The following is a 12,500-nucleotide window of genomic DNA, read 5'->3' as shown; positions in this document are numbered from 1 at the left end:
ACTTAATGTGCAATGCCTCTTTGATCTTAATTTGGAATTTTGAGGCGGCAGAATCTAAGATCGTGAAACATTCTGTGTTACAAGAGTCATGACAGGCCCTAGATGACTGCAGGTGTCTGTAAACATGCGAAGACTTGTCCGACAAGAGATGCTCACGAGCACGCGTACGTAGGTGGCGAGTGGTCTCGCCAATGTAGCTGGCATTACAGCCAGCACACGAGAATTTATAAACGACACGCGAACGTAGACCTTGCGGTACTGAATCTTTCACGCTGAACATGTTTCTAAGTTTAAATGTACTAAAGACCAACTTAATATCTAAATCAGCTTTGCAATAGTGTTTGAGTAGTTGTCTTAACTTGGTCTGGGCGATTTCAGAAAACCGGCCAACATAAGGGAGTTTATAGAAGTGCGTAGAAGTTTTCCCGGAGTTGGATGAGGCGTCCCGCCCAGTCAGAGAAGAACTCATTTTCTTAGAAAGATACCTGTGGATAATCTTGTCGATCACCCACGACGGAAAACAATTTATAAATAGTAAGAAAATAAGCTTCTTGACGTCCAGATGAAAACCAACCCAGGAATTGTTGATCTTATATACTCTGTCTAGTAATGTTCTGACTAGACCCAGTTTGTAATTCAAAGGGGCGAAGCTGAAATAATTAGTAAGAAGACCAGTAAATGTTTTCTTGCGATATACACTAGTAACAATAGATGGATGACCGTTGTCTAGCAATATGTCTAGAAAAGATAATTTCTTATTGATTTCCCTTTCCATTGTGAAACGGATACTTGGGTGCCTTGCGTTGATATAATCAAAGAACAAGAGCGCATCATCTTCGTTATTGAACAAACAAAAGGTGTCATCAACATAGCGTCTATAGAACAAAACTTGGGAGGATGAGAAATTATCTAACCAGTTTTTTTCATGGTGTCCCATAAAAAGGTTTGCGAGGACTGGAGCAAGGGGGGAACCCATGGCAACCCCATCTACTTGGTCATGAAACGCACCCTTGAATAAGAAGTGGGTCCCTGCTGTTGCGAAGGAAAAAAGGGTTTTAAGGTCAGCGGGGCTTATCGCAAGGCCAGGATTACCCTGATAAATGTAGGTGACCGCCAAGTCAATGCACTCATCAAGGGGTAAACTAGTAAACAGACTCTCAACATCATTGTCTCTTTCTTTTAATTACGTTGTTCTTTTGTCTTTTATTTTATTGCTATGTGCGCTATTTTTGTTTTCTGCGCATTTCACACTTCATATTTAAATTGTACGCAAGTTCTGACATGTAATTTTGCAACATACCTTAACATAAATTCAAATGTACAACCGTTGAAAAGCTCATTTGCAACTGAAGATGACATGAGTATGTCGAAACATGTTTTGTAAATTGAAAACGATCGTTTCTTTTTTGAGAGTTATATATGACTTTCATGTATTAACTTTTGTCATGCCGGCAGGTCATCGTGTTGGTGAGACTTATTTAAGGTTTCACATTTCTTATCAACCACCTCAAAACTGCGGAGAGAATCAAGTCAAGGCGCTAATCATTGCAGTTAAATGTACTAATTAACGTTCCTTGAGCAGTATTAAATGAAAGGAAATCCTGGAACAATTCAGGCTTGAACGATTGTTGCTAATTAATCACTAGTAAATTGAATCTCTAAATATTTTTTGATCACCAAGTCGTCAATAAGTGATTCTTAAAGAGTGCTTCTCAAAGAGTGATTAAAATTTGATTGTGTACTCTAAACTGCACCTAGTTATTTGAACAATATCACGTCTTGTCAACAGATTACCGGATGAGTGGGTACCGTTGAATGATGTACAGAAGCACAGGACGAAAACTGTACACATCTCTCAGCTACCAAACGACGTGGCCGCAGAATTGGATCCTTCTTTTTACAGGCGTCTCTCTCACAGAAAGCATCATCGAAAATAACACCAAGAGGTTTTGTGTTCACCACTTAACCCCTTTTGTTTATACTAACTTAAATTTGTATTATTGTATTTAACACCTGGCTCATTTTGTCAGGATCACGGGATTTTAATTAATGTTCGCTGTTTGTGATGAATATTGTTTGGGTTATCACCTCTAGCGCATCAACAGTCTGTTCCTTTTTCGTCCTTAGAGTTTTCGAGGTGCCGCCAGTCCCATTGTTTAGGTCAGAAAGTGTAAACATTGGGTTGAACGCTTACTGTTTTTGGAGTAGGGCGGAAGAGATCAGATTAGAAAGCTTCACGGTCTTAGCATTTATGGCCTTGTGTTCTCTAAACACTGTGTTGTAAAAATGAAAAATTCCCGTGGAAAGGGGCAAGCTACATTTGAGAGTTCGGATCAAAGTCTTTCATTTCTCTTTTTCGTCAAGTCGATTTACTCTCGTTTGGTTACCACAAGACACGAAGTAAGATGTGGTTTTCGATTGCCGAAAACTTAACCTTTATTGAAACGGAAAAAAGGTAAACCGTTGTATAGACAGTTTAATAAGACAGTTCACCTGTTTATTGTCGTGCAATCTTTGATTTTGACAGAAAAGTGACACGCTGTACTTAGAGGATATTACGTGGCCGCGCGGAGATGCGAATTTCTCTTCGAGTGTTGAAATATTTCACGACTGAGCGCAGCGAACGATTGAAATATTTTTCAACGCGAGAAGAGAAATTCCGTATCTCCAAGTGGCAATGCTGATATTCTATTTATTATATAAACACCAATGAAATACTAAATCATTTCACGAAAGGTAACAGTAACCTTTTCATGTGTAAAGATGTCATGTTTTCGCTCGAAAACTCACTTGGTATTTCATTAGTGTTTATCTTTAATAAAAAGTTATACGTAAGTCGCTTTGCAGTAAAAGAACATTTTCTACCTATTGACAGGCTGTGAACCAGATTTCCCGTTTACTTTGTGTTTATTGGCCGAACTTTGGTTCGCCAATCGTAGATTTTCTTTTGAGATTCAAGTAAATACATAAAGCAATACGGTCACTGGGTCGCAAGGAGAGGGGTGGAATTGGAGGTGTGGTTGGGATTACTCTTGAACAAAGCATCACCTTTAGGGTCGGGGAGCAGCGCTCTCCATCCTTCTCCCTTTTTCTCTTGAGAGTAGGTTTCCCTGTTAGCAGAGGTGTCCTTTCTTTTGCGTTCGCTGGGCTGAGAGGAGTGCGAGAAAAGAGACCTCTGCCACGTGTTGAAACTCACTGTGTTGAGCATGCGCGGCGGTTACTTAGGGACCGAATCCCCACGTGTTACTTCGCATTTCACTTAAGGGAGGTGGCTCTCAACTACCAATCCGTTGCCATAGACCCCTTCAAATTGTCATTTCTCGAATTCCTTTAACTCTACAGAAATCCTTTCTTGCCAAATGTGTTCTATGTAACATTCCTTTGTATGATTCGACTCACAACCATATTTGGTCAATCGTGTGACTAAAACATCAAATGCCCAAAAACTCAGCGAGTTAACTATGTTGTTTTCAATTTTTTAACGCAACAGTATGAGAACATTCTAACACAAAATCTGTAGCATGGATTTTAAAAGAAATTATTTCACAAAACATTATGACGTCAGAAGGTCCTTCTTTGACACACTTTCCAAAATATCAGTTCCATTTTTTGTCCAAATAGAAATTCCATGCTACAGTTTACGAAAAGAGATGGAACGGTTCCCATCCGTTTAAAAAAACGCCTCTTTCGTTTCCTGGGGGCCTTTAACTGTTTTTCACTGAAACTCACGGCAGAGGACTGGGACTAGTTGCGTATGCACCTTGTGATTAAAGTGATGTCAGATTTCCACTGAAAAAGTTACTTGATAGAACCATCCATGTAACCTTTTTGTAGTGCTCTTTGACTAAAAAGCTTCCTTAGCAACCATTGTCTTTCTGTGGTTAAGTGCCACCCCCCTTAACAACAGCGGAATTACGTTAAAGAATGCGCGAGACACAGTGGGCTCAAGTCACAATCAGCAAACGAGGGCATGCGTTTTCAACAACAGGGATGTCGCTAATCGCCGGCTGCTGGTGAAAAAGGGATGATCGCCGGCTGAATTTTAGGCGTCGATCGAAGTGACCCGCAACGATCGCAAATTATTCTCTACGAAGTTTAAAAGTCATTCGATGTGTTAACAAAAAAAAACATTAAATATCTGCCTGTCTACTGAATTATCACTAGAATTCATCGATACTGGAAATGAAATAAAAGCGTTGGTTTTGAGTACTGTTGTGCGTTCCGGGTGTTGCGAGACACTGGGAACAAACCTGTTACCAGGTCCCTTTGATGCTCAGAGCACGAACCGCTTCAATAGAACCTTCAACCGGAACCGGATGAATTTATTCTTTGCTACAACCCTGTCAGAACACTGCCGTCCAAGGTGGATCAAAGTGAGTTTCGACCCATGGCAGAGGTCTCCTCCCGTATTCGTCAGCCTAGCGAACACAAAAAAAGAAAAGAGACCTGCTTGCAGGGAAAGGGAAAGATTGATTGCATTTATTTATGCAAGTTCTTCAGAAAAGTTGAAGTTGCTAACAAGAACCAATTCCCACTGGGCTTTCCAGGCAATGAACGATTCAAGCACGGATTAGGAATTGTTTAGTTCGTGACTGTCTTTCCCTTAACTGGCTTGCGCAATGTATAGGATTTTATGACAACCTGGGAGTGGAAGGCAAAATGGTGGCTTCTACCCAGTAGATCCAACCCGTTTACGTTTGTTTACTAGTACTAGGAACAGCCTTTTCGCTGTGGTTTGAATATAAAAATACGGAAAATGCTTCGTTTCCCGATAAAAATGTTTTTTACAATCTTTTCTTATAAAAAAGTTACTTAATTTGTTTCTTTTACTTTCTAGAGCATCTTCCTTGCGCTAAAAACTTGATCTCGTTTTCGCCGAGAGCATAATTATAAATGATAAATTCGTCGATGAGTCCTGATAGATATGTGCCCTCATAAAAATGTCTTCCAATTCCAGCAAAATGTCCCCAGTCCTGCGAGAGGTCCCCGCTAGCAGACTTCTGCTTGACAAGAATACCATTCACGTAAACTTTAGCCAGCATGGCGGCTGAGTCATACAGAGCAACCACGTGGCTCCAGCGACGAGCGGGAATGACGGGGAGTGTAACGACGTTGAAAACTTCCTTGTCGTTTTCTTGGTGGTGATACCACATGACTTTTCCATCCTTCACTGCGAAGTCGTATTGGTCGTGTTTGTGATCCGAATGGCTACCGATTGTGTTGAATATCTCATGACGACCCCTAGAGTGGTGTAAAATAGAGTTAAACGTAGTAAAAACATCTTGCTGTATATAGTATAATTATCTGTGGAAAACAGTTGCCTGATAGAAAGATTTACCCCTCATCATTGACATTTGCCATTGAAGAGAACTCGTAATACCTTATTCTTGATTGCTTACTCTCGAAGGAGTACCCCCTGCCGATTTACGCACCTCCCCTTAACAGGTAGTTTAAAACGACCGTCCCTAGCTACCGGTCAGCTTTTTTTTTGCTAAAACAATAGGCTTATTCACATTATTTTCTTCTCTTGGTTCCTTTCGAACAGAAACGTTGAATTCTATCAAAATCGACCCTACTCGAATGACCACACCCTCTGTTGATATAGCACCTCCCAGCCTCACCTCAAAGTTTGAAATAAACGCACTCGTATTCGATTTAACACAACATACACGCTGTAGATGAAGCTAACAGTGAAATCTAACCTGTTTGTTTGTAGATTAATCCAGACTGATATCGAAATAGCCTTTTGAGGTTTTTCCCTGAAAGAATCTCCTGGTATTTTAATTTGCCCCATGGTCATATTAACTGATTTTCCGCATGTTCCATTACTGGATGAAGCCGATCCGTTTATGGCTATACCATTGTTAGCGAGACCGGACTGATCATACACCGTTTTACCAGTGAAGAGATTAAAGCCATAGTGAAGAACTATCCTATGATAATTGCACGTCTGAGCCAGCAAGGTGACTTCGTTTTGTTTTAAAGCACGCTCAAACAGGTAGAACTCATCTATGATGCCATAGAGCTTGTTCTGTTCGATCCACTGTCCATTAGCTGCTTTATCGTAAGATTTTCCGATGCTTATTTTTCCTGCCCAGTCCTGGAGAAAACCACAATCAGCCATCAGGAGAATATTCTCAAAAGTGAAAATTTGTATTGTTTAACAAGGAGCTTATTGGTGTAGATTAGAGATTAGAAGAAAGCGGAAAAGTACTGCCTACCTTGGTATCACTTAGGTCTACAAAGGCATCGCCGAGACCCTGTTGTGGTTGGGGTAATCAGAAATCTAGTGGTTGACGAATAATTAACAATTAATCTACGAGGACGCGCTGAATGCGAAGTGATAGATAACGTCGAGTTGGTTAGAATCATTTTATATCCAGCAAGCCCGAATAGAAAATTGTTTTATTAAAAACTCCAGGATCAACAACTCTTCTTTGGTGTTCCAGGGGGGAGTATTGTCGACTAAAGCATCGATTTCTGCCTCGGTCAATTCCGATCCAAAACTGCTTTTGTCGGCCATTTTTTCTCAGTTTCAGCTCTCATTATTGCTGACGCGTTCCTTGACCATATTAGGTACAGCAATGACATCATCAAATTATAACATCAAAACCGCAAGGTGTTTTGAATTTTTATCTTTCGGAGGTTGAAGATGACGAAGAAATAAATCTTTTTTCAAGTTTCGATTTCCATGACGTTCTTCGTTTCGAAAATACAGCATTTCGAATTTCCGAATTGTCACCTTGCGTGACACCATGATACAAATTTATTTGGTTGAAAAAACTGCCTATGCCTATGAATCTCAGCAGTCTGAGCGTTTCAAGTACATTAGGAGATGTGTTCATGATACACATGTATTTTATCTGATAAGCGAAAACTAAGCGCTTTCATCGCTAAATGAATTCCAGATGTTCGTGTGGATTTCTGGCCGCCATATTGGTGCACCAACGTGGCGGCTCCCACCCTGCCAGCAGAGCCTTTCTTAACTCGACGAGAAAGAAAGGACTCAGCAGAAATCGTGTTAAGTCTTTATTGAGTATGCCCGAGCCGTTGCTTGGAGACAGTTTCAAACCCAGGCCAAGTCTCGATCGCACTTCAAGACGCCATGTTGATTTTCGTACTGAAGGCTCGATTTTGACCTTCGCCTTGTCAAAAATATGATGCGCGCGTTGCCTAAACCGGTTTGACTGGAGTGACTAGCCCAGAAAGGTGGGCTGCGGCGACCTAAAAGACTTGACTCGTTGTCTGCAGAGCCTGTTTTTCTCGCCCTCTGGTAAGTTTTAGAAAGGCTCTTCTCGTAGGGTGGGCGGCTCCATACAAATAACTCAGAAACAATGTACCGCACAGACCTGAGAACTTGTGAGGTGATTTATAAATGTGTCTCCTACAACATTCCAAGTTTTTATCTTATTTCATTGAACGGTTTTGATTTTATTTTTTTGTTGCCTGACAGTGAAAACGATCCAGGCTTTAGGAACTGATAACCGTTGTCCGGCGAGCCTAGGAAAATGCTGGAAATCTAATATCCGTAGATCAGTTTTTAATAAGAAAATTTATTCATGAAAACTTGAGTAAATCTGAGATGTGACAGTTCTTCTCAGTTACCTGGGAGAGAGTTCCCGCGCCAGTAAACTCCTCTTTCTTTAGGACTCCATTCACATAGATCTCTGATTTTCCGCTGGACGCTGTGTAGGTGCAGCTGATGTGAGTCCAGGTCCCCGCTGGTACCACAGGCGTGGTGGTCTTGGCACTAAATACAGTCTGAAAGAACAAGAGTACACACTTTCAAGCACCTTTAATGGAAAAGTGAGCTTTCTGCCGTGCATCTTGCATCAAAAAAGTCTTATTGGTCATGAGACATATGTTAAGGCTATTTTTGGTGTAGTGGACCGAAAATAATGCAAAACTTAGTTGTAATCGAGGAGAGAGATTTGGTAAGGCGTAAAGTTTTCCGGGAGAAGAGTTACGTTTTGAAATGATCGGCGCATTAGCTGGAAATTTAGTTACTGAATGAAAAATCATTTCAGGATCTGTATATGGATTCAAGGAATTTGATAATTAACAATTAAACTTTTACATTGACAACCAGTGTTCTCAATCCGACGTGGAGTTTTCGTGCAACTTGCATTTGTCTCGCAACGCCATTCCTACAAACTTTCTCATATTACGAAACAAGTTGTTTTACGGGTGTTACACTGAGCAAGGTTTCATGCAACTTGTCTCGTTTCGATGATCACATGAGATTAAAGGAACATTTTCACCGGCTTTTGCCACAAAGCGTTGCGACACAAGTTGCAGGACAGATGTTACAATGCGCATGCGTTAGAGAACTCAATTCTACTTTCCGCAACGGTTTCTGCAACTGGTGTCGCAACGTCTTTGGCCGTTGCAAGGTATGTTGCACTGGGCAGTGATTCGTGCAACTTGTCTCGCAATGGACCAGACAAGTTGCACGAAATTGAAAATTGCACAGTTTAACAGCTACCTGTGATTTTTCGTTACGATGAAACCATTTCACTTGTCCATCGTCGATTTCAAACAAATACTGCACGTGACTGTTCCAAGGGTTGTCTGGGTTACACGTGCTAAATATAGTTTGTTGACCGCGATTGGAATCCAACTTGAGCCACACTGCCATAGTCACGCTGAACAACGGTTTTCTTTTCAACAACCCACCATTAATGAGGATATTACCTAAGGAATTCAAGCAATTAGAACAGTGCTTAAGTAAGGATAAACTACCAAGAATGAAGTCCTTGTTTGTTTTGTACAAATTGGCTTCTTCAGTGCCGATCTTTATAATTACTGACCTCCGCTTAGCCTCAGACCGTTCCCACAAGTCCCACTGGTTTTGGCGATTGTGGCGAGGTTCGAGAGCTCGCCGTTGTTTCCGCTTCCAGAATCATCGAATACGGCACTTCCGGACACCCGATCAAACCCAAAGTAGAATATCTGGCCCGTGTTAGCTACAAAGGTAAGATAAAACAAAAGTGAATCGAGACTAGGAATCTTCTGAGTAGCGAGGCCTACTGTAGCTTCATGCGTTATTCATGCGTGACATGGGAACGACTTAGAAATTGAATATTCTGACGGCACGATTGAGGAGGCAGTGGGCGTTGAAGCCTGGTTTCCACTGGCGACGCAAGAACGCAAACAAGCAGAAGCGCAAGGGAGAGAACACTTTCCCGGCCCCTCCCATTTCTTCTTTTCACGCGGAAGTACATACATACATACATACATACTTAATTGACCACTCCCTATAGGGGCTTTTCAGGGCCAATGAAACACAATCAACGAAACGACAGAACACAACAACAACTGTTACAGTGTAAGAATCCCAATTGGCCGGAGGCAAACCAGTTGGCTATTTACAAGTGCAGCCAGGAAGTTGAACCAGGGCATACCAAGAACAAATTCAACGAGTGATTAGAACGGGTCTTGAACCCGTGATCTCCGGATCTCAAGGCAAGCGCTCTAGCCACTGGGCCACACTGCGGGCTCAACTCCAATAAGGACCAATGCCATGCTGTGAAAGTTATTTGCATAACAACAATTCGTCCGTGAGGGGTTAGAGTTTTTAAGCAATTGCAAGCAACCGTGGATAATAATCCTGCCAGTGTACGTTGGAGTCAACTGACTTGATCTGATCGACTGTGGCTATTTCAATGTTGGAAAATTTCGAGAGGGTCTCCTTGTCCTAGAACGAGGTGGTCGACAGCTCTTCGGTGACCTCTCCCTTCCAAGAGACTTCGATTTGAAAATGTTTTAAGGGTGTGTCAGTCAGTTGGCTGAACAACGAAACCTAATTAACAAGGTACAACTATATACCTATAAAATTGTAAATCCTACGGAAGGGCTCATACCAAGAGAGGATGAGGAAAGACAACACATCCAACAAACATGGGCCTCCTCCAATGATAATAATTTTCAATCTAGATTTAGCCCGATGTCATTCTGATTGGCTATCATTCGCTGCGCTACCATGGGCACGAGACCAAAATAACTTTCACAGCACGGCATTGGTCCTTATTGGAGTTGAGCCCGCAAGCACATTTTCTTTTGTTTAAAACTACATGCAAAGAGGCTTAAGGGTCAATAGACCAGTTTCGATATATCAAAATTCAGTCGTGAACAAAAGATTTCATCTCGAGGCTCTGGGGAATAAATGTAAGGAATAGACCTTATTCACGATAGCCGCCATGTTGAATTTGTGCAAATTAGCTACACACTTCAGAGGGGGCAAACAACACAAGTTCGAGAGGTTATAACGAACATCTTAGCCACACAGATGATTTGTTTCACGTTCTTTGTATGTTTAAGTAGTAAAATAGAATGATTACACAAGTTACTTCGATGTTTTTTTAGTCAAAAATGAGCAGATAACAAAGTAGAAGGTCAAAATGTCGGAGGCAATCAAAAGATATAAAATTATTATAAAAGGTACTTAACTCTAAATTTTAAAATGTACTTTTAGCAATGTAAATTCAATATTTCGACGAGCCCATTTTCCGCAATTTGCCTTTATTCCAATGTTTGCCCCCCAGCATAACACATGGCTAATTTGCATGACAATTTGAAAACCAACATGGCGGCTATCGTGAATAAGGGCTATTGTATGAGTTTATTCTCCAGAGCCTCGAGATGATGCCGTTTCTTTTAGACTGAATCTTAATATATCGAAATTGGTCTATTCAATACAACAAGACCCCTTAGCCTCGTTCATGTGGCAAAACCGCTGATAACTCCGATAAGGGTTATAGGCCATTCCCGAGTTCATGTCTGCCTCCTCTTCAAAGCGCGTCTAAGTGCGACGTTTTTGTGATGGTAATTAGTGTTACTTTACATATGAATAAAACCTAATTTTCATAGAGTGGTTTTCAATTGAGTGTCGAAAGTAATTAGATAATTACTTTGGTTTTGCATTACTTCACTCAGTGATTAGTTCAAAGTTCTCGCGCCAATTTTTCAACCAATCAGAAGTGAAACCAAAACCAATCGTGGCTCGCGCGTGCACATTTTTCTGCGCTTTGTGTAAGCTACTTCGAGTTTTGATTGGTTTAACGGATTGTCTCCGACCTTTTTGATTGGCCAAAGTAATTACTTTGGTTTTGGTTTTACGACACTCATTTGAAGACCGCTCTAAGAGAAACTTCGCACTTAGATTCGCTTTGAAGAGGAGGCCGACATGAACTCGGAAATAACCTATTGCAAACATATATCATGGGGTATAGGGATGTACCTTGCCTAAGAAATACAACGTGACAACTCGGCCAGGTCCTGAACCCGGGCCAGCGGGTGAACCACTTGGCCACCACGCCTTCCATTTTGCTAAGAACGACAAAGACGACAACTACAAAAAAATGTGCTTAAGTGTGTTCGCAGTATGTGCGACGCATAGTACGATTATTTTTCCACGTTAAACCAAGAAAGGACGATAACTCCAATTGTTGTCCCTTTTTTCCTAAATACGACTTACGTGTTTTAGCCGAGCCGAAATTGCAGTTGTCGTAGAGAGTTTTTATTTCAAACGGTGACAGCTCCCTGCTATACATGAAGACTTCATCTAGAGTGTCGACGTCAGTTACGGAGCCAGAGTGTTTGCCAAACGCCGCGTAGCTATCCCAGTCTTCTGATAACCTGCCCACTCCAGGCCCTTGCTTATTCAAGTTGCCGTTGATAAAGATCTTGGCCTGGCCACTTTGAATGCTGTAAGTTGCTGCGATGTGAGCCCATTGATCTGGTTGATGTGATGTAAAAAATTAATAATCGTATTAGTTCTATTAGAATTGTCAACGTAATCTTGCGTCGACTCTCACTAAAGTAAGACTTGTATAATGCTTTTTTTTAACGGAGAAGAACCAAATACCCAAATGAGTAAAAAAGTTGAACGGAGAGTCAAGAATGGACCGAGAGAATGTGAAGTGAGAGAGTGAAACCCCAATATTTGGCCCTATTCCGATGAAAATTATTTAATATCTATTATTCTCAAGTAAGTTTCGTGTCCTACTGCGTGGCTGGTATTTTCAAAGGCGACGCCTTGTTGGTCAGGTGGTCTGAAGGTGGTAACAACAGACAAAAATAACCTTTGCAGCACGGGCAATCTTAAAATATATTTTAATAATTATCATCATGATGGAGTCCAGGAATTCGCTCTCAAACCTCATATTCTCTTAAATGGACAAAATGGATATGAAATTTGGTGAATAAAGTGGGAAAGTAAGATCTGTAGCTCAACATCGCGTGACCCGTTGTATTGTCTCAGACTAAAAGTACAGTCTAGACAAAGGCATGGTGGGTTCGGTAACCACTACACCATTACGCCTCCACGATTACATGCTAATCGGGTGTCACTGGGCTGCAATTCTCCATCTTGTAAAATTAAGTTCGTGTTAAATTGTGCGCTACTTACTCTCGGTAACAATAGGATCTGTAGTCACTTTGAACAGCTGTTTGTCATTCTGGTCGTTGTGACTCCAGCTCACGGCTCCGTTAGTCATGAC

At 41.3% G+C, this 12,500-nt stretch overlaps 2 protein-coding genes across 5 annotated transcripts in view; one reads left to right on the top strand and one right to left on the bottom strand.

Moving 5' to 3' along the window:
- The window catches only part of LOC138040866 (zinc finger protein AEBP2-like), a 10,505-nt gene extending 6,299 nt beyond the window's left edge, over window positions 1-4,206 (top strand). The window contains exon 5 of the mRNA XM_068886565.1: window positions 1,790-4,206. Within this exon, the coding sequence (XP_068742666.1) occupies window positions 1,790-1,937 (148 nt within the window). The 3' untranslated portion in view covers window positions 1,938-4,206. The remainder of the gene's footprint in view (window positions 1-1,789) is intronic.
- LOC138040851 (uncharacterized) overlaps window positions 2,476-12,500 on the bottom strand; it is a 39,283-nt gene continuing 29,258 nt past the window's right edge. For all 4 annotated transcript variants that reach the window (XM_068886547.1, XM_068886546.1, XM_068886545.1 and 1 more), the window contains 7 exons: window positions 12,410-12,500; window positions 11,477-11,737; window positions 8,811-8,966; window positions 8,486-8,694; window positions 7,606-7,761; window positions 5,703-6,100; window positions 2,476-5,241 (listed from right to left, as the gene is read on the bottom strand). The exon at window positions 12,410-12,500 is cut by the window's right edge and continues 203 nt beyond it. In XM_068886547.1, the coding sequence (XP_068742648.1) occupies window positions 4,827-5,241; window positions 5,703-6,100; window positions 7,606-7,761; window positions 8,486-8,694; window positions 8,811-8,966; window positions 11,477-11,737; window positions 12,410-12,500 (1,686 nt within the window). In that variant the 3' untranslated portion in view covers window positions 2,476-4,826. The remainder of the gene's footprint in view (window positions 5,242-5,702; window positions 6,101-7,605; window positions 7,762-8,485; window positions 8,695-8,810; window positions 8,967-11,476; window positions 11,738-12,409) is intronic.

Source organism: Montipora capricornis, chromosome 3 (genome assembly GCF_036669925.1).
Source record: "Montipora capricornis isolate CH-2021 chromosome 3, ASM3666992v2, whole genome shotgun sequence".
Taxonomy (NCBI): Eukaryota; Metazoa; Cnidaria; class Anthozoa; order Scleractinia; family Acroporidae; genus Montipora; species Montipora capricornis.
This window is presented reverse-complemented; position numbering and strand designations above follow the sequence as displayed.